At 31.0% G+C, this 21,415-nt stretch overlaps 3 protein-coding genes and 2 non-coding genes across 6 annotated transcripts; all 5 read right to left on the reverse strand.

Annotated features, from left to right (window-relative positions):
- Positions 1 to 4,869: 4,869 nt before the first annotated feature.
- Trnar-ccu (transfer RNA arginine (anticodon CCU)) lies at positions 4,870 to 4,942 on the reverse strand. Its single transcript has one exon. It is a non-coding gene; the product is annotated as a tRNA-Arg (tRNA).
- Positions 4,943 to 5,587: 645 nt separating this feature from the next.
- Trnas-aga (transfer RNA serine (anticodon AGA)) lies at positions 5,588 to 5,669 on the reverse strand. The gene has a single exon. It is a non-coding gene; the product is annotated as a tRNA-Ser (tRNA).
- Positions 5,670 to 8,092: 2,423 nt separating this feature from the next.
- LOC130613899 (arginine-hydroxylase NDUFAF5, mitochondrial-like) lies at positions 8,093 to 15,720 on the reverse strand. 2 transcript variants are annotated; one of them, XM_057435256.1, is made up of 11 exons: positions 14,923 to 15,720; positions 14,329 to 14,369; positions 14,153 to 14,216; positions 14,034 to 14,081; positions 13,641 to 13,744; positions 11,282 to 11,432; positions 10,850 to 10,936; positions 10,605 to 10,665; positions 9,507 to 9,590; positions 9,317 to 9,399; positions 8,093 to 9,087 (listed from the first exon to the last, which is right to left on the reverse strand). In XM_057435256.1, exons 1-11 carry the CDS (start codon positions 15,130 to 15,132, stop codon positions 9,013 to 9,015), a joined length of 1,008 nt encoding a protein of 335 aa, XP_057291239.1. In that variant the 5' UTR covers positions 15,133 to 15,720; the 3' UTR covers positions 8,093 to 9,012. The 2 variants fall into 2 exon arrangements, with proteins under 2 accessions (XP_057291239.1, XP_057291240.1); XM_057435257.1 differs by lacking the exon at positions 14,034 to 14,081.
- A 303-nt stretch (positions 15,721 to 16,023) lies between these two features.
- Positions 16,024 to 17,244, reverse strand: LOC130613900 (peroxisomal membrane protein PEX14-like). Its single transcript, XM_057435258.1, has one exon. The coding sequence runs from the start codon at positions 17,202 to 17,204 to the stop codon at positions 16,536 to 16,538; it is 669 nt and encodes a 222-aa protein (XP_057291241.1). The 5' UTR covers positions 17,205 to 17,244; the 3' UTR covers positions 16,024 to 16,535.
- Positions 17,245 to 18,795: 1,551 nt separating this feature from the next.
- On the reverse strand, positions 18,796 to 21,187 carry LOC130613901 (COMM domain-containing protein 4-like). The gene has a single exon (XM_057435260.1). The coding sequence runs from the start codon at positions 20,975 to 20,977 to the stop codon at positions 20,390 to 20,392; it is 588 nt and encodes a 195-aa protein (XP_057291243.1). The 5' UTR covers positions 20,978 to 21,187; the 3' UTR covers positions 18,796 to 20,389.
- Between the last annotated feature and the right edge of the window lie 228 nt (positions 21,188 to 21,415).

Below are 21,415 nucleotides of genomic sequence, written 5' to 3' on the forward strand. Positions count from 1 at the left end.
AGATGAGTGGCTAGTTACGATGGTACAGTCTATGTACAGCAATGCTAGAAGTCGTGTCAGGATTAACGATTCATTTAGTGATGAATTTAGTGTAAATGTTGGTGTACATCAAGGTTCTGTACTTAGTCCTTGGTTGTTTGTTCTAGTCTTAAAAGCGCTGTTGATGGAGTTCAGAACAGGTTGTCCATGGGAGTTATTGTATGCAGATGATTTGGTTCTCATAGCAGAGTCGATGAAAGAATTAGTTGAAAAGTTTGAGAAGTGGAAGAAATGACTAGAAGAGAAAGGGCTAAGGGTGAACACAGCAAAGTCTAAAGTCATGATTAGTAGCATTGCAGCCAAGTGTTACCTTGTAGTTGGAAAGTGGCCTTGTGGAGTTTGCAGGAAAGGGGTTGGTAGTAACTCAATTTTTTGTCAGACTTGCATGCATTGGGTACATAAGAAGTGCAGTAGTATTGGTGGAAGGTTAAGGGCTGACATTCAGTTTGTATGCAAGCGTTGCAAAGGTGAGATTATAGAGAATGAAGTATTTCCAGCTTTAATGATGTACAACAGTGGCTCGTTAGAGATAGTCGAGAACTTCTGTTACTTAGGTGATATGTTGGGCAGTGAAGGGGGTGTTGGAAGAAGTGTTACTTGCAGGATAGGTTCTGCTTGAAAAATGTTCAGAGAGTTACTACCTTTGTTGACTAGCAGAGTCTTGTCAATTGAGTTAAAAGGTAGGTTGTATGAGGCCTGTGTAAGAAGTGTTATGTTGGACAGTAGTGAGACATGGGCAGTGTAGCAGAAAGATCTTGACCGTTTAGAAAGGAATGATATGAGAATGGTTAGGTGGATGTGTAACGCCAGTCTGAGAGACAGAAAGAGTTCAGATGAGCTAAGAAGCAGGCTAAGTATCCGTAGAATTAAAGATGTTATCCAGATAAGAAGATTGAATTGGCTGGGGCACTTGGAAAGAATGGAGGAGGATAATTGGGTAAGAAAGTGTAAAGACTTGATAGTTCCTGGGGCAAAGCCCAGAGGCCGACCGAGAAAGACTTGGCAGGAGGTTTTAAGGACAGACTTGATACAGAGGAAGTTGAGTTTAGATCTAACACAGTCTAGATCAGATTGGAAGAAGGTCATTATTATACCCCATCCAACCCATGCTAGCATGGAAAACAGAAGTTAAGCTAAGAATGATGGTGGTGATGATGATGATAATGATGATGTGAGGATACTGGGCATATAGAAATTAAATAATTGTTTTTCTTTTTTTCCGTTCATTTATGCTCTATAGGAGTTAACTGGAGCTTTTAAGGCAGACTTATGCAATATTAAAAAACTATTGAAGCAAAAAATAATCCTGCTTGTGTCATCTATTATTTTATATTATTATTTATCAAAAAAATCTGGTTGCTCATTTTGAGTATATAATTAAAATTAAATTGAAAAAGCCAATTTAGTTCAAAATACAAATGAATGAGAAACAATTTCCTTCTTTATCCTGAAGATTATTCTATTAATATTGTAAGTATATTTTTAAAATATTTTTAACATGATACACAAAACAATTTTTAAAAAATTAAATATATTTATTAATATCACAGTGTAACTCTGCCTTTAGAGCTGCCTATAACAAAGTTTAACATCATTTATAACCTTGGGTTCTCTCCAGGAAAAACACTTGTTTATAAAGATTAAACTTTGTCTAAGATTATATATATGCATTAATTTCAAAGTTCAGTTGCTATGACATGCTTTCACAACCTTTGGTTGTCCTTACTTTTTTAAATGATACTTCTTTTTGTATTTACACCAAGTTATTCCTATACAGGGTGACCACTAATAAAATGAGAACAAAAGTAAGGTTATTAAGGAGAATTAAGGAGACAAACTGACATTTTGCAAGAATAAAAAAATAAAAATACAAAGATAATTAAGGAGAAAGCCAATTTTAGTTCTGTCTTTATTTTACATATATCTTATGTTTTATGATAAGAAAATTATACATTTATACAAATACATATAAATTATGCACTGAAAGATAGAAAATATAGGATTTCAAGTAACAGAGAAATTTGTCTTATTTTACTGGTGATTTCCAAAAAAGTTACGATCTGAAAAATTAAAAATAAGGAGAAATTAAGAAGAATAGCTAAAATTTCATTTTTTTAAGTATATTTAAGTACCTTAAGGAGATTTTCTTTTTCTAAGGTTATTTACAGAATTTAAGGAGAAGTGGTCACCCTGCTATATCCCTTAAGCAAATCACATGGTAGAAAAACACATGTCACAAAATTGAACACTAGGCATCATTTTATCTTAGATTTAGAACATATTTAAATGATGTTACAACTACATAAAAAGGCTGAGAGAGTTGCCTTTAATCCCCTTTAGGGAATTACGTACGTTAGTTTGTGATCCTGTAGCATCAAATAGCTTATTTTTTCAAAAAAATATGCCATACTTACCAAAAGTTTTTTTTATGCTGGAGACACGTGGGGGGAGTTTAAACTTGTAAATATGAGAATCGAGTGTCTGAACTAGCAACTACACTATTATCTAAATTTAGAAGCTTAGTACAATATGAAATGCTGATCCTACATGAACAAGTATTTTATCAAGCTGTTTAAAGAATCTTTATTAAGAAAGCTTGAAGAATCCTGTTGCTAACTACCTTCACTGGTTACTTTCTACTTTTGTTTGAATGGAACGCTGGCACCATTTGTGACAAAATCAAGTTAATTGTACAATTAACCAGTTGTTAAATTTATTACTTTGGGCTGATACCTAAGGGTTTTTTATTTTATATTATGTTTTGCCAATGAAACTGGCAGAGACAAGAAAATAACTACAGCATTGTTTTATCATTTTGAAAACAACAGGCATGTGTGCATTTTTGTGTAGGTAAAAAAAAGTAGGACTAAAATGGAGGGTAAAATGGCTGTTAATAAAGATTAAAGATTTTCCGGGTTGCCTAAGAACCAAGAAGAACTGGAATTAAATTTTAACTATATTCTCTATTTCTTCTTTAAAAATTTCACTAATTTCAAACGAATATTTTTGGATGAATTTCCTTGACTACTGTGGTCTGTTGTTTATATTTTCCACCTACAAAAATGCATGTGCAAAAAAAAAACGCAGACCTTTTTAATATTTGTAAACATTGGCAAGTATCTATACACTTAATAATAGTGCCATATTTTTCCTGTGCATGCATTATATAACATTATATACATAATGCGATACCAAAAATATGTGTGCGCAAAAATGGAGGTACAAAAACATTAGTACAGAAAAAACATGGCTAGTACAGCGAAAAAGAGGAAGAGGTCAATTAACTACTGTGTTAAAGGATGTAGAACAGCCAATACACCTTTTCACAGTTTAAGTTGTTTGCTCATTTTCTGTATTGAAAAAAGGAAGTAAACAGAGTGAATATAATAAAAAGGCTTTGATCATGGGCATTATAAATATTTCGCATTTTCTGTGAAAATAATTAGTCTTACGGCAAGAAAATTTAGTATGTTAGTTATTGTCAGTTATTGCCTCTACACTTTCTTACCCAATTATCCCCCTCTAGCTGAAACTGTGAACTCATGTATACTCCTTAAAAAGATGGAAAGAGACTGAGTGTTCAATTCACAAGAGGGTTCATTTTATCATTCGTGCTCGTGCAAAGCACCGTCAAAGTAACGTTTTCCTCCTTGTCTGCTTGGTTTGTTTACATTTTTACCTCCAAATGTGCAAGCATCACTCAGATGCGCGTGCAAGTAAATATCAGGACTGCGATTCCATGTATTACTGACTGACAACTGAAGTATCAACAAGTAAGTAAAAATACCAAAACCATGAAGCCCAATCTTAGCCCTGGTGGTAGGCTAGGTTCGAACTGGGTTCAATACTTCGTTGTTGTAATCAAAAACATTTCCCACGAACGATGATTTTAGATAGCGTCTACCCTTCTCTTCTAACACTAGATTATAGTTAGTTTTGAGTATTTTTCTGAATAAGATAAGAAAATCGAAGAAAGAAAAATAGCAAACACACTACAAGATCGATTCGCTTTCATTTTTAAACCTACCATTTTGGAATCAAAAACCAACTTCTTTTGTACATAAAAGACGGACTACAAAAGAGTCTTACTGAATGTTAACAAAGCTCTTTTCATAAAATATTTTTAAAAAAAATATCAAATTATAATTATTTTTTTAAAAATAATCCGTAACTATCTTTTCTGAAGAAGATGACAAGCAATTCTTTCTACACACCTGCCGACATACTAGTCATGTTTTTATTTGATGACGTAATGCTACTATTGATGTGCATACATAGCGCTGCGCGACGCGTTTACAAAAGATAAAAGGAACATATTTTCGCTAAATAAAGTATTAAAAAATACAATCTTCCATATCTTTATTCTGTTGATTCTGAGAAAGACGATACTGACTTCATTCTGCGCCTGAAAGTTTTTGAAAAAGGTAGTCTTGTGAAAAATAGTGTAAATAGTAAAACTTTCATTTAAAAATTAAACCATTAGCTAGAATGACTGTAATAAATTGGTTATTCAAAGCAAATCAAAATCCCTTGCGATCTATTTTTTCAAGTATTTTTTCTTCGGTTTCTTCTTGAAAGAAAACGATCTGTTATATTCTTACTTTAGAAAGTAACAAAAGATATTAAGACGAAAGTGGTGCAAATTCAAAAGGATAGTTAAAAGAATTTTTTTTGTGATTTATCATGCAAGCAGCTAGCTATAGCAGTATAGCTAGCTACTTGGCTATGTATAACCCCCCAAAAAGGGAAGAACCCCTTAAATAAATATCAAAGACCAGGGATAGCTAAATGTAGTTCGTATAAAAGGTGGATGTTTTGAGAAAAAGTTTTCACCTCCGACGGGACTCGAACCCGCAGTCCCCGGCTTAGGAGGCCGATGCCTTATCCATTAGGCCACGGAGGCGACGAACATATAGGAAAAACAAGTTTTCTTATCACGTTATAGTACACGTTATTATATTTAGTCAAGGTATTAGGTAATCAGGCAGGCTGATAAAAATTAATTGTGCAAAATACAACATAATGTTTGTATTAAGTATATCAAGTATGAGGTCAACTATGGAGAAACACCAGTAGAAACTAACTCGAGCTACTGTTTGTTCTTTCCATATTATTGATTGTGCATAGTGCTTGTTGTGCGCAGTTGACGATATTTTTTATGTTCTTAGTAAGCACCAACGCTCTAAAATGCGTAAGTCAGACAAGAAAATTAAACATTGCGTATAACTATAGGCCAAGGGTATTATGGGCTGAGATCAAACTCGTCCGCAGGGCATTTACCGTCCCGCCGGACACTTTCTTTTTTCTAAATGTTAAGTTTTGGACATGAAACGTAAAGTATGATTTTTTGTGGCGTGGTAGCCTAAAAACAGTGTTACTTATAAAAAATGGGACGGAAGGATCACTTATAGTCTCCAAAAATATTTTTTTCCTACTTTATGCTGGAGACGAAGTTGTTAACACTTAACAAATTGAAAAATACAGGAAAAAATTATTTCGATGCTTTAAAAAAAACACCTTTTAGAAATTAAATAAAATAAATTTATTTCGCTGCGAGTAGGATTCGAACCTACGCGGGAAGATCCCATTTGATTTCTAGTCAAACGCCTTAACCACTCGGCCATCGCAGCTGAACATCGACGTCTTTTAAAAAAAGATAACAGAAAATACGAATATTGTGGCTACTCTTGCGTTACCGCACTTTAATAATTTTTTTTCTATCTGTAAATCTTCTTTTTTCGTAGAACCAAATTTTGTCCTCTATCTATCGGCAAACATTTTTCTTTGCTTAGGAATATATATATACATGTTTCAAGTGAAATATAACGATGAGATTTTTGTGTTTTATTTTTGTTCTACGGCTCTAGCGTGACCGCGCCTAAAATGACTCCTTTTTTGTTGCCGTTTTTACTAGAGGACTAGACTAGTGAAGCACGGAAGGGTACCAGTCTAATGTAGGGGTAGGTAAATTATAAGTTTTTGAGTGTTGATAACAGAATTATCCTGTTGAACGTTACAAAAGGCATATAGACCTGTTATTTTCACAAATAAAACATCTTGCATTATTATTTTATGTTCAGTTTCATCTTTAGCCAATAGAACTTAAAAATGGGCTCTTTTTGTTGTTGCCGTTTTTACTACCGAGACTAGTGCAGCACGGCAGGATTCCAGTCTAGTGTAGCGGTGCGGGAATTTTTATTTCGTGATTGTTATAACAGACTACTCTGTTGCACAAGGTATAAAATCCTATTATTTTTACAAATAATTCATCTTGCATTATATTTTATGTTCAGTTGGTTTCGCTTGTATTAAGCTACAACAATCGTTTGTTGTCTCTTAAGTGATCTGGAATTTTATAAAGCTAAATTTTTGTATTTCGTTTCAACGAGTTTCAACAGGCTAAAATTCGTTTTAAAAAACAAAATAAATCAAAAGTAGTTTACTAACTTAAGCTCAATTTTCTACTTTCATATTTTTTATTCTCTTTTGCTGTGCCAGTTGAAAATAATTAACAAGAAGCCCTGGGGGCTCTAAGAATTTCCGCGCGCTACCAAAATATTTGATGAAAACCTGCTAATTCGTTGTGTTATTGTGCCAAACATTCGAAGGGGTGTGGTGCATGAACCTCTGAAGATAAAGCACACCAGTGACATTATATCTTACAACAAACGCAAACAAACCGAAACGTGTCCTTAAACTCACATTTTAAAAGAAATTGCTAACAAAAAATACATCCTATCATTCATGGTTGAAAGTCTTGCGATTGAAATGTTTATGGTCTTAAACGTTATTAGTTGACAAAAAATCAAAATTTTGATGTGACCATCATTTTCAGCATACTTTTTTTATTAACTGTGTCAATTTTTGTCAAAAATAAAGCAGTTTTAATTTTTGGACCAATTTTGGCCTAAAATGGCATTTAGGTGACAAAAATCAAAATTTTGATGTCACCATTATGTTCAGCATACTTTTTTTGTTAATTGGTTAAATTTTGTCGAAAACAAATACCAATTTTAGCCTGAAACGTCAATACGAGACTTCCCAGTAGTTAAGGAGCTTGGGTACGAAGTTTACATGTGTGACGGAGCAACATGAAATCCCAGGGTCGATTTTTTCTCAAAAAATGCTCCAAAAGAAAAAAAACGACGGTTTTAAAGAATTTCCTATGCCTTCGGGCGCGGAAATTCAATTATTAATAATTGAACGTTACAAAAGGCATATCATTTTCACAAATAATTCACCTTGCATTATTATTTTATGTTCAGTTAGTTTCGCTTGTATTAAGCTACAACGATCGTTTGTTGTCTTTTTTGTGATCTGGAATTTTATGAAGCTAGATGTATTTGTAGTTGCTCACAAGAAGTTCCAACAGGGCAAAATTATTTTTAAAAACGAATTAAATCAAAAATAATTGTTTTTATTCATTTTTAAGCGTCATTTTTAAAATCAGTGTTTACAAACTTGAAGTCTTTTTTCTATTTTCATGTTCTTTAAAAAAAATTATAAGAGCAAAAAATTCAAACGTGTCTTTACTCCGTACTTTCATTTTCTGTGCTATATCACTTATAATAATAATATATATCTTTATTACCTAATAAGTAAAAATATACCAAAGGTAAAAAGTAAAAGTCGCACTTGAATGAATGTAGAGTTCCATAAGTCTTTTAAGTTTATTGCGTTTTCCAGGCAATCGTCAGTTATTGAATATGTTTAAACTGTCATAAATTTCTGGATTTAGGTCGAGTTCGTTCTCATTTGTAACAAAATTACAAATAATCATGTCGTAATTTATTTTTGATCAGTGCATTGAAGGTTACATTCCTCGTTGTTTTGTTCCACAGCAATCGAACGAATAGTTTTATTATGCTTATTGAAATCTTGGTGCTGATGTCATCAATACGAAATTCTTCTTGTAATAGATTTCTGCAAAACTTTAAGGAGTTAAAAAAGGCATTTCAGAGTAGATCGTGCATGATATTCTCTAGGTGAATCAAGTTCCATTTGATTCTGTGCGTAATAAATAGTGAACTGATCACAATAAATAGTAAACTGATCATGTTAGCTAATATATTTCTCCGAACTCAAATTATTTACAACAGTTTTATGGCTGTGTGTCTTTCCTTAAAATCGCTTTTCCGGCAAGTCACATGGCACATGACCAATACGACATTGTCTGCACGACTACTCCGCCATTAATTCGATAGTTATGGTACTTGAATTCTAATGCAGGCGCAATACTGATTTCTCTCAACCAAGTAATATGATTTAGTTTTCTCTAGTGCTAACTACTTTTTTTTTTACTTTATATTTTCTTCCACTACAGACCTCACGCTTTACAAAATGAACCCTGTAAAACTAACCTATATTCAATTACGAACTTAAGACTTTTTGATAAAGAATAGAGAAAAAAAATCAAAAAATAACTTCTCTTTTCGCAACATTAAAAATTGAAAGAAATATATCGTAGGGGTGGGGGGAGTCACGTATAAATAGAAAATATGATATTAAAGTACGGTCACGTATGAATATGCTGTATGTTGTTTATTAAAAATATAGTTACAGTACTTTTTTATTTTACATTTTATGCCATTTGTGTTCACTATAACAGCTGACCAAAATTTATACAGGGTAAAGTTATTTGTCTTTCAAATACATTGTAATGCAATTCTTGAGATATCACTAATTTATGGCATTACCACGAGTAATTTTACTTGAAAAATTTGATACAACTCTCCAGTCAGCAGAGACTTTTAAATGTTTACATCTTACGTGGTAAGCCCTTTTGGCTTCAACAACTATGCTGCAGCCAACGTCCTGAAAATAGGTCTTTTTCAGTTGTTTTTTTCTCACTGAAACATTTTTTTTGTCTACCATACAATTGTCAAATCCAAAAAGGCTTACCGCAAACAATGTATACATTCAAAAAGATCTATTTGCTCATGAGTTTTATTCCTTACTGCAAAGTAAATTGCTTCAGTTGTTCGATTTTATAACTTTGTCGAGATCTTTTAAATTCACTGCCCCACTTCCTCTCTCCAAAGGTTTTGCCTAAAAAAGATGATGTGGTTGTAATTCGTATTAAACAGATATTTAACGACATACAAAATGCACCCTTCACCTTTGTTCATAAACCTACTTTGCTAAAGATAGAAAACTCGTACTGTCAAAAATTATCTTTATTTGGAATGTATTTATTCTTTTGTCATGCCTGCATAAAAAAATGTTTGGAGATTTTGCTCCAAAAAAGATAGTAGCAGTAAAAGTACTGAATGCGTACCTGACTGTCTGAAGGTTTCCAACCAATCATGTATAAGACTTGAAAAGTGGCGGGAATACTGCCATCATCGTTACCGTACATTTCTACAGAAAGGCGTGAAGTGCTTATATATGGCCGGCATCACGAAAAAAAAGTGTTTTTCGTCTACTTTTTTTACTGGTGGCATGGTTAATACCAAACAAAATTTTACCTTTATATATAGAAGCTGCGGCCATCATTGTATCGCGGTGTAATACTGGCTTTCTTCTCCATGCTGCATTATTCTCTCCCATACCTAAAAAAAGGTTACGTTAGTTTTAAGGTGAAACCATATATATAAAAAAACTCGTTCAAAAAAGCCCACACATTCATTTTTAAGCGACAATAATTTTTTATTAAGTCTTGCATAATTTTACATTAACTTAGGGGGAGAAAGGAAGTTCACATTTATTTAAAGCATGCTGTAAATTTAAAAAATGATTTAAAGCAAGTTTGCTAGTAGGTGGTAAATCTGTGCAAATATTGGCAAACCTTATATAGGAGCAAAAACCAGGAAAAATATTAAAATACCCTTGGAATCTCTTTAAAAAAAACGACTTGAAAAATAAAGAGACTCTTTTTTTATTTGTAAAATATAGATATGATTGTTTTTGTTAATTGTTTAGTATTTCACGTTGGCAATTTAACTTTGTTTCCAATAACAATAAAATGGTGAAGCAACTGTAGTACAACGGTCTGACAACAGCCACTATATCTTCAATGAAAAAAAAAAGCGACAAAAAAGACGTTGCACAAAAATATTATAAAGATGAGAAAGAAATCTAACTCAACAACTATTTGCAACAATTATTAACTTTATTGTTAATCAAGCTTAAACCATTTTACACTGTTAAAACATGCCGACATGAATATTTTTTAGTTTTTGGTTTTACATTGGCAATTCACTATTTCACACGGCAAAAATATTGATGCGAACATTTTTATGTACATTTTTATGTATCTTATCAGTTACTAAACATTGTATGTTTCATGTATGTTTCATGTAGCCTTCATGTGAGAATAGTATAACACAAATTTTTTGATAACTTCAAGTGAATTAAAGAATCTCCTAAGGAAGGATTCAAATATCAAAAAATGTAAACTAAACGTCAATTTGACGTTAGGAACAAAAGAAATCAATCCTTTGAAGTTTAAATATTTTTACTGTTTTACTGGAGAATAAAAAGTATGAAAGCAATATTGTTGTCTATACACTTTACAGGACTTATTTTTGAGTGGTTGTGAAAGTTACAAACGGTTTAACATTTACCTTTGAGATCATGCATCAATTCAAACATAGAAGGATAATCTATCGTGATCTCATCGTAATCCTGAAAAAAAAATGCTATGAAAAACGTTTTTAAGGCGTACGTATATGTATATCATTTTCAATACAAAAAATATGGAATCAAAGAACTTTGAATGAACAGTGGAATAATAGACACCAGATTGTTTGAAGCAGGTTTAAGAAAAATCATACTTAAATAATTCTCTATGATACTTTGTGTCACTTACGATAGTTGTGAGATTAAGTCCAGCTCTCTGTAACAGTGAACCAACATCTCTCATTTCAGTAAAAGGAGATATATGTTGACCAAACCCCTGAAAGTCATGTAAAAATATATACAAATCAAACAGATTTTTTTTTACAACAATGGAAAAATCACTGTGAAGATTTAACATGCAGGGAGTAAAGATGCCTCTTATAAATAATGCAATAAATTCTATGGATAAAGTTAACATTTTCTTCTCCAAAGCCTCATAAAAAGGAATTATGACTTAAATAGTACAAATGACGGTGCTCCGCTTATTCAGTCAGTTTAGAACTTACTGATAATACTGAAAATAAAGTATAGTTTTTGCATTTTGATTTTTTACAGGCTTACACAAAACCAAAACTTTTAAAAACGCATCATAGGATTTGGAGGTAAGGAATATGCAACATACTCCTTCACGTTCGATTTCAGCTAATTGTAAAGAGCATCGTAACTCAAACAATGTGTCTGAACCAAAGATGGCACCAAGAAACACTCCATCAGATTTTAGACAATTTTTGACTTGAGCCAATACACCGGGTAAATCATTTATCCAGTGCAAGCTAAAATAATAGACATAAATAGAGTTAATCATTTGGATATTGTTATTGCTAATTTTATACATTAATCACTTAGCTAAAATGAAATAATAACCAGTAAAACTCTCTATAATGAAAATTTTTCAAGGAAAATTAGAAAACAAGTTTTCCACGTATTGCTATAAAACAAATTGTTTTAGTTAAAGGTTAAGCTTGTGACAATGCTAAAATCAGGTTTTACTATAAATAAAGTGATTGATTGTGGATGTGTAACGGACCTGTGAATGCTAATTGCACTGTGTATAATTGCTTGGGTAAACAATCTTATTGTTTGTATATAATTTAGGACAGATCAAGGTAAGTCTCCCGTTGACAAGTTTTCGTAAAAATTGACTTTTCTTATTAATTTTGTTACAATATGAAATGCATTTTTGTAAAATTAAAAATAGTTACACTAAGTTTGGACTATGCCATGACAAAATATTTACAAAAAAACCTGACTTTTAAAAGCCATGGACACAGGAACCAGATTACTCCTAGACCCTGAACGCAAGAAAATCCTTTTGTTAAATAACACAGTTGCATAACTAAACAACAATATTTATGAAATGTCAGTGGTTACCAGAAGGTAAAAAAAAAGAGAGGAAGATTTTGCTACAAATCTTATGTAATAACTGCTGAAACAAAACTATTTCAATAAATTTCAAGACACTGGTGCAGTTTAAGATAATTTGTGTTATAGAGAGTTTTAGGGAGTCAAACCCATTGAAGTTGGGATTTAACAACAACTAGCATTAACACAGATTTGAATATTACGTCTCAATTATCTCGATATTATCATCTTTAAAACACCTATTAGATTATTATGTACACCAAAGTGGTTAAAAATAAATCTTTCCAATTATATAAAAAGTTCAGCAAGAGTTTCTAATGTGAAATGTATGTGCCATATGATCAGTAAAGCAATAAGAAAAAATAAATAATTTTTTGAGGAAACCAGCTATATCTTAAAATTCGCTATATTTCACAGGAACTGAATTAATTTTAAAAGCACATTTTTAATTTTTAAACGTGAGGTAAATTTTTAACGTGAGGTAAATTTTTAACGTGAGGTAAATTTTGAAACTATGAAAATTAATTGAAACAAATTAAATATTATTTCAAAAAAACAAACTCATGTAAAAACATGAAAAATAATAATCAACAAATCAGTAAATTAGTGTTTTAGTCTCATTTCTTTAATTGAATTGTCATAGTAAATATCCGATGGCTTGTCTGCTATTGTATGTCATATTTCTTACTGTCGCCCCCCCCCCTGACGGTTTTTTTAATAACTCCTTATTGCTATGTTATATGGCTATGAAACTTACTGAGTTTCGATATTTATCTATTAGACACCTGCATGCCAAATTTTTAGGTCCCATACCTTTCAGAGGCTTTGATATTGGCCATTACTCAAAACTACCCCTAAAAATCTCTATGAAATCCTTATAATGGGGAAAATTTAATAACTTCTGTTAGGATTATCCTTAGAACTTGAAACTTGCAACACGACTTTGTTTTATTAAGAAGAATCATTTTGCATAATTTGGACACGTGATTAATCCGAATTTCCGATTTTGTCGGATTTTAAAATCTTATTAAAATCTTAATCTTTAAAATCTTAAATTTTTTTGTCGGATTCGAAAATCTGAAAAAAACGGATTTCTGGACAATTTTTGGCAATTTTTTATCCGATCCACGTAAAAACCGGAAAATATGTTAAATAACTTTTACTTAGCTTTCAGAAACTTCAAACAGAATGCAAAAATTCGTTCTGGAACAAAAGTAATTAAATTTTAAGCAGATAGTGGCATTTTTAACAAATTTGAAGCTTCTGATGACGTCACAGATAATGTGCTGACGCAAGCAAAAATTTATTGCTGCCATTTTGTTCCTTTTATGATGTACTATAACTGTGTTAAGTTTTATTCAATTTGAACAACCCTATAAAAAGTTATTAAGGGGGGGCGAATTCCGTTTTACTTAACAAATGTTGCTTTGCACCTACACCTGCAAAAAGCATTAGAAGCTAGTAAAGCGGGAAGATTAAAGTTGACATTTTTGACAGAATTGCGAATTCTCTTAATTTAGAGATGGAAATCCATCTCAATATTAAGATCTCAAACTATCTCTTGAGTCTGAAGGTCAGTACATAGAAATAAAAAAAAAATTAATAGAAGTAAAGAATACCTCAGACTACTCAATACCAGGTCAAAGTAGTTTTCTTCAAATGGTAGTATCTCTTCATTGCCAACAATGTCATAAGTTTCCACATCGTTTGCCTTTTGAAGCTCCTTAAACACACAAGCAGAAAGTTTTTCTGTACTCCAACATTCTTGATTTTAATAACCCTAACAGATAGAAATACAAAAGCCAATACAGGGAATGAGGACGGCATTTGTCATGGCAAGTCATGGCAGGATATAAAAAAAATGCAATCGATAAGAAATGACCGATAAGGAAATAAAACTGGTTCTTTGACAAATAATTTTTTTTTAGCTAAGGAAATTAACTTAAATATTTAGCATAAAAGATTATGCACAAAATCAACCTTCTTAACGAAACAACCACCTAAAAACTTACCAACATATCTTTACATGATTCTAACTGATAGAGTTTTCCAACTTCATCCTATTAAGAGTTTTTTTTAATACAAATATACTTTTTGACAAACTTAAAAATCTATACCACAAAAATCTTACTTGAGCAATATGATTGGCAAGATATCCTTTTCCTGCACCTAGATCTAGCGCTGTCGGAAAAAACCTAACAAAAATTTATATTTCCTTCAAATGTCAGTCCTGTAAATGTGTAATTCAAAAAGTTAAAAAAGTAAAAAAAAAATATAAAAATCTTGTAGAGTTGTGGATGCTATTACCTTGCAATATCAGCCATTCGATCAATAACTCGTTCAGCAACCTATAAAAGCATTTTTTTTAAACTAACCACATCATAAGTTCTGTAAGTATTCATATCTTCCTGTTTAAAATTCTACTGGCACGAGTGTTGCAAAGTTCAAAATATCCCAAAAATTTGAGTCCTTTCAGACGAGAAGCCAGTGTAATGGACAGGTATAGACTTAAATTAATTACAAACGATCAAAACGTGCTGCTTAAAAAAATAGTAAATATAACATAGTAATTTGGGATAGTTAAGAAAACAAGTTTAACTGAACAAAAATCTAGCATCGGGTTATAGTTAAATATCTTAAATATGCAAAGGAAAAAAGAAAAACCATTATTTAAGGTAACTAACTTCACATAGTTTACATGTCTTTATGTAATTTTTATTTACCAAATTTTGTGTCTTCCTTCAATTCAACAAATTCAACAAATTCAATTCTAACGACAAGATTGTTAACATTTTTTAAAACCTTATTTACACTAACATTTATAAGTTGTAGTTGAGTTAGTTCTGGTAGAAGCTTTAAACACGCAGAAATGTTTACAAACACAAAAGTAATAATAGTCACCTCATCTCTCAAATAATCATACAGATGATGATCAGGATAATTTGCAGCAATGCGTTTTTGTTGCAACTTAGTTTTTCGATCAAAAATATTCATTTGCGATGTTGTAAAACATCTATGACTCCACATACAAACTCTTTTTCCATATTTAGAGGAAGAGACTAAATTGTAAATCTTTTGGCTATTAAATCCAATTATTCCATACTTAATCATTCTTTGTTACATTTATTTCACATACATACTAGGTAAAAATGCAAAATAACTTAAGGTTCTCCACAATGAACAAGACATGTTTTATCACAAGTTAAAATAATATTTGCCACTATCATGTAGACATACACACAGCAAGCATTACAACTTCATAGATTCCGAAAAAGGTAAATCCTTTAAGATTGATGGAATTACAGGGCAGTCAACACTACGAAGGGGGGGGGGGAGTTTGCTAAAGTTTTTTCAGAAAGCAGATCTCTTCTCACTGTTATACTCGATCAAATATTAATAGTTTATATGAGTTATGGTCCACTGTTACTTCTATTACATTGTCAACGTTGTCATCAAAATTGTCCAAAAAACACATTTCTTATTTATTTCCTGTCATGTCATTAACAAGATCAATAACAAGAATTTTAAACTTCAAAAAAAATAAACACTTTAGGCTAGTTTAAAGTCATATTATTTTTGGGCATTCTGGAAGATGAAAATAAATTTGGGGGCCTACTACATGACTAAAATATAGCCTCTCCACTGTGTCACACAGTAATAAATAATCATGATGGTTCAGCTTAGTTTTTCAGATAGGGAAGAAATACCTTCAAGTTGTCCAAGAAATACAAAGCTCAGTCCACAGAGATTATTTAGGCACAAATAGACACTTCATAGGAATACTAACAGTTTACTTATTTATATTTTTCAAACAAGAATTAAAAAAACTACAGAAGTATTTAAAACAAGCAATTTTCATTTTTTATTTCCAAAAAAATGTAAGCAAAATTAAAAACAATATATATTTCAAATCATTTAACGTCTGCGTCCGTAAATATCAGCTATATATGCATTACTTTCCTACTTATAAATATATACTCAAATATTATTGCTATTTCTAAAAAAGAAAAACTGGCATTCCTTCATAAGTTTTGTATTCTTTTTACTACAGTAACCTTTCCCCAAAAATTTTTGCAAGTTACATTTTTTTATCAATTGTTTATATTATCTATTTCAATAATTTCTAAATTTTTGCAAACTGATTTTATATTTTTGATTCCAGCCCTGAGTATACATAAAAATTTCTGTTAAACCTGGATAAATTTTCTCTCACATAAGTAAATATAGGTAACAATTAGTTTGCTTAAGGTAAAGGAGTAACAGTGTTGGAAATCATGTATACAAAAACAAGAGAATTCATAATTAAAACTTTAAGTATAATATTTCACCATCATAAAAATAATATAAGGCATAAACATAAAAATAACAGTATATTTTCAACAACAAAAAAAACAGTGGAGAAATTGGGACCATTTGGTTATTACAAAATGGTTACTTTCAGATTATGTTTTTTTCTTTAGTTCATCAAACTGTCAGGTATCATTGATATTACAACCAGATTTATATAACTCATGCTAGGCTGTTTTGACTTCTTCTGATTCTTCTACTTCTGTTTTGCTTGTCACTTGTTGCCAGGCAGGGATCTCTGTTGTTCCTTGTGATGTAAATGGTGCTGGTGGGAATTGACGTTTGCTGAGCATCATACTTTTGATTGTAGCCAATTCTGTCTTTAAATCTGATAGGCCAGTCAACGAAGAAGCCTCATTTTTCATAGAAGAACTAACCAATAACTTTTGCTGTTCTTCCAGTAAACCTTGTATATGCTTTAATGTCCCGTTAAGTTCATAAGTACTTTGCTTTAAATCATCCTTTAAAACTTGAACAGTCTCATTTAAATTTTCAATCCTTCGATCGTCCTTCATCTCATGTGCAATATACGGCAAGAAATAAGCTTTGTATGCATAATTTGCTGCAGATAATATTCCAGCACTGAGAACAAATCCTTTAAAATAATCAGAATAACTCCAACCATTGTCTTGTTTGTCATCTTCTTTGTGATGTTCAACATTTGCTTTATTTAATGCAAATTCTATTTCTTCGTCTGACAATCCTTTAGATTTCAAAAATTCAATCTTTCGAGTTTTATCAGTATAATAAACATTTGGGTTATTTAAAAAGCGAACAGCCACATCGATTTTGCTCGAATCGATACCATCAGGTGTATGCTTTACTTCTGAACTCATTTCTCTATCATAAAGAAAACTATGGTAAAAATTGCATTCATCAAAGATGTGTATTCAGATTATACTGTGATGTTTAAATGTTGTATGTGTAGAAGGAGGCGCTGTAACAGTTAAAATTGTGAGGAAAAAATAAGTTATATGGCACCAATACCTGGACGAAAGTAGTTTGAAGCTGAAATTATACACAGTGTCCCAGTATATTATGTTATGAATCTCCAGGCAGAAAGCCCAATTTATTTGAAAATAGAAACATCCAAAATTCATAATGTAAGGTTTAGAGTTACAGTTTGATTGGAAAAAAATCTAGCTTTGCTAGTTTTTTGTTTAGTTTTGCTTATAGTTTTTAACGGAGCAATGTTAATAAACAAAGGTTATCCAACATTAATAATAACTTAACTTTGAGTTTATGTTTAAAATATGTTAATGGTCAGTTGAAGTTAAATCCAATCAGAAGTGTTACCTTCCACCATGTCTTTGCAGATTTTTTGATTGCTGGACTAAATCTGAGCTTAAGAAAAGTCAATGATTATTAATCCAGGATGTTGACAAATTTAATTGGAAATTATGTTGTTTTCTATGTAAAACATTTACCCATAAAAAATACTCAACAGTTATTAAAGTCATGACGATTCCACTACAGAAAAGTAGACTTGCCAGACAAAAGGTGGTGATTAGGGACATGATGTAAAATGCTGTCTGTCTGAATGTAATAATTTGGTGGTAGAAGAAGCAGTTTATTATTCAAAATGCATAGCAAAATTTCACCTAAAACATCCAACTTCAAACAAATATGAATGTCTGAAAGAGATATGATGATGGATAACTTTAAAAGGGTTTGTAGCTTGCTAGAATAGAATTCTAACAGAGAACTTTATATAATAGCCAAACTTTATGCCAAAATGGTAAAGTTAAATAAAGATTGTTCTTGTTATTCTGAAAATGATTAAAACGCAAACTGATCAAATACTTTGAAGATCACAAGACATAAATTTCTTTGCTTTTAAAAGTTAACCTGGTTTAAAGAAATTAGAGACATATATGTCCTAAAATCTACAGTTTGTGGTTTTCCACAGTGACACAGAATCAACTGAACACAAGAAACAATATACGATTTTTGGGCATCATGTGATGAAGCAAAATATGCATCAGTATTTATGGTGGACATTCAGACGTTCCATTGAAGAAGGTAAAGTATAAATAAATATTGTTGTTTTTAGATTACCAATGTAATAATGAAGTGTAAAATAATTTGTAAACCTATTCTCCAACAACAACAAAAATAAGTTGTGCAAGAAAATACCTCTCAAAAACATGGAATCAAATGTATTTCCGCATGTGGAGGTTAAAAGGTATAAAATTCCTTTTCTATTGACTAACAATTAAACCAACTAAACCACCTTTTTAAATTTAAGATGTTCCCATATGTAATCAGTTGAAATTTTTTCTGGAGTTTCCTGATTACAGGGTTACTGTGCAAAATATTATACTACATTTTTTTATTGGTGCCATTTCCACCTCACTGGCCAAAAAACAACAAAACATGTTTACTTCTCATAGATTTTGATAATATTAAACAAAAAAAACAACCAAATCGATGTTAAATGCAATTTTAACAAACTATACATGTTTTGTATCTACCATACATTTTTTTGTGACATGAAAATTTGCTATAAAAATTATCAGTTTTGCTTTAAATTGGGGTGGATTTAATTTGGAAAATGGTCAAATATTTACTAAAATTTACTCAAAAATTACTTCAAAGTTCTAACATATTTAAAATGGACAAAAAAACCTAATCTATATATTATTATAAGTATAATCCATGTGGTCTTCAAATAACCACAATATACTAATTATTACTTACAAAAAAATGTACACACATTATATACTTTAATAAGTGTCAGACAGCTTGCTGTGACAAATTCTCATCATTCTTAAAGCAATAATAGTTCATTCATTTACTGATAACAATTAAAAAAATGACAAAACTATAATAACATAGCTTTTTTACAAGTACTGATTTTTACTTATTTATTCTGATCTTAGTTGTTTTTTAAGAAATGTCATTTATCGTCACTTAAAAAGTGATGACACTGTTTAAAAATGATGACCAGTATAATTATTCAAAAACGCTTAAGCATCCTCTTTTTTTAAATAATAAATGATCCCTGTATGATAAAACATTAATAAACTGTGATCTATTAAACAAAATTATCCTAGACAAAAATTTTGCGAAAGGATTTCCAAATATATCGCAAAAAAAAAAAACACCTGTATTGATAATATTTCAAATAATTAATGCTGTCCTTGTTTGATAAATAAATTTATTCTTCTCCAGAAGTAAGATTCCACAATCTTAAAAATCCATCAAAACAATCCTACAATAAACAATAGGGTATATTTCCAAGCATCAGTTCTCATATCTCGTATATTCACTTAAAACAGTTAATTAGAGAACAGTATAATTAGAAATAAAATTGCATATACAACTAAGTATGCATATACAAAGTGCTGAAAAATACAAAAAATAAAGTTACGAGATTTTTTACTTACAAATACTATACAACTATTAAAGAGAGGTTATGAAAACTATTCACATCTCACGCTCGAAAGCTATTGGCCATAAAGAAGCTGCCGATTCATTTTAATAATTGAAAGGGATTTAGATAGATTGATTTCTATTAAAACATTCTTGGGTGAAAGCTCTAAACTGGTGCTCAATCTTTATGATATTAAGAATGGTTTTCAGAGTTTCGATTGGTTGTTGAAAAACATGTCTGCTACAAACTCTTTGGAAATTGAATCTCAGTTCAAAATGATGCTAAAACATGTGCCATAGCCATTGGTATTCAGATATTGAGGAGCTGTAGTTAATAATGCTAACAACAGCCTTGATAGGTAATGTCATATAGAGGAAAGATCCCTATATAAATTAGAAAAAATAAACAAAAACAAATGTGGATGCCATACAATTAAACATATAAATCTATCAGTTAAAAAATTAAATCAAACTTCTTCAAAATCTGAGAAAATAATAAGTTAACAAAGACTCGTATACATCTTTGCATTTTTAAAACTCAAAACGAGAAGATATAAAATGCTCAACAAGATTGACTATTGCAATGCGATTACCTTGAAAATTAAGAAATAGAAAAAATTACCTACACAAATGAAAAATAAAAAAACTAAGATAACTCTTCCATGTGTTTATATGCCTCTCTCATTTCTGATAACAGGACACGAAATTTATCACCAGATGATGTAAAACAAATAGGTTCTTCATCATCTGTTTTACAGATTTTTAATTGCACTTCAGGTTCTTTAACATTGTCGGTAAAATTTGAAACTAACACATAATCCACCCTCCAATCCACTGATTTCAAAGAAGACAAACGCAAGCTTTTATTTTTTAAGACTTTGTGTAAACTATCAAATTTGTCTTCATAAACTTTGCATAATGACGCTGCTAATTCTTTTGGTAAACCAAGCTGTTGTAATTCATTGGACAAGGTCTCACCATCTACACCATATTTCGCACCACTTGAAAAAATAAAATCTACAGCTGCTATAGCAGCTTTAATGTCATTTATATCAAATTTTGCATCTGATGTAAATTTACTGACTTTCGCATAGTCGATTTGTCCATTTATTAAATGACTCATTATTTGTTGACAAAACAACTTCATTTTAACAGAACTTATCTTTGACAATATGCTGATTTCTGCCAGTACCCAATCCGGACAATCTAGATCTCCACAGAAACGAAACCTCATTTTTTTACCTTAACACTATTTTAACCTAAACATTACACACCAATTTCAAAACACCATATTTTTGTAAAATAATTTCTGGGTACATTAATTTTCGCACAGTAAAGTTTACATGTATCAATTTTAATGCAAAAAAAATGATTGATTGTATATGATTGTATTTTACACCTTTTCGCACAGGGTAAAATTACGTCCTAAATAAAAAGAAAGAAAAAGTAAAATAGTGAAAGGTCAGGTCTGGTCTGGTCAAAGGTGTTTTATAACATGCTCACATCTCTGTACGCTCCTATAGGTGTCAGATCAACCACATACCTTTTAATTTAGGTGTTTTGTCTTTGTTATGATAACTTACATTACTTTGTACAATGCACAAAGCTAGAGCTACAGTACAGTCAAAATGTGCTTACATAATTTTTCTAATATCTTAATTTACAGATATAA

The sequence above is a fragment of the Hydractinia symbiolongicarpus genome, chromosome 11 (genome assembly GCF_029227915.1).
Source record: "Hydractinia symbiolongicarpus strain clone_291-10 chromosome 11, HSymV2.1, whole genome shotgun sequence".
In the NCBI taxonomy this organism is placed as follows: domain Eukaryota; kingdom Metazoa; phylum Cnidaria; class Hydrozoa; order Anthoathecata; family Hydractiniidae; genus Hydractinia; species Hydractinia symbiolongicarpus.

Bases quoted from the DNA above. Each gene is read 5' to 3' on its own strand.
- LOC130613900 (XM_057435258.1), bottom strand. From the start codon at position 17,204: ATGAGTTCAGAAGTAAAGCATACACCTGATGGTATCGATTCGAGCAAA.
- LOC130613901 (XM_057435260.1), bottom strand. From the start codon at position 20,977: ATGAGGTTTCGTTTCTGTGGAGATCTAGATTGTCCGGATTGGGTACTG.
- LOC130613899 (XM_057435256.1), bottom strand. From the start codon at position 15,132: ATGATTAAGTATGGAATAATTGGATTTAATAGCCAAAAGATTTACAAT. The intron at 14,370-14,922 runs GTGACTATTATT...ATGCTTTTATAG, and splicing joins ATGATTATTTGAGAGATGAG to GTTGCTGAACGAGTTATTGA. The intron at 11,433-13,640 runs GTATTCTTTACT...CTATTATTTTAG, and splicing joins CTGGTATTGAGTAGTCTGAG to CTTGCACTGGATAAATGATT.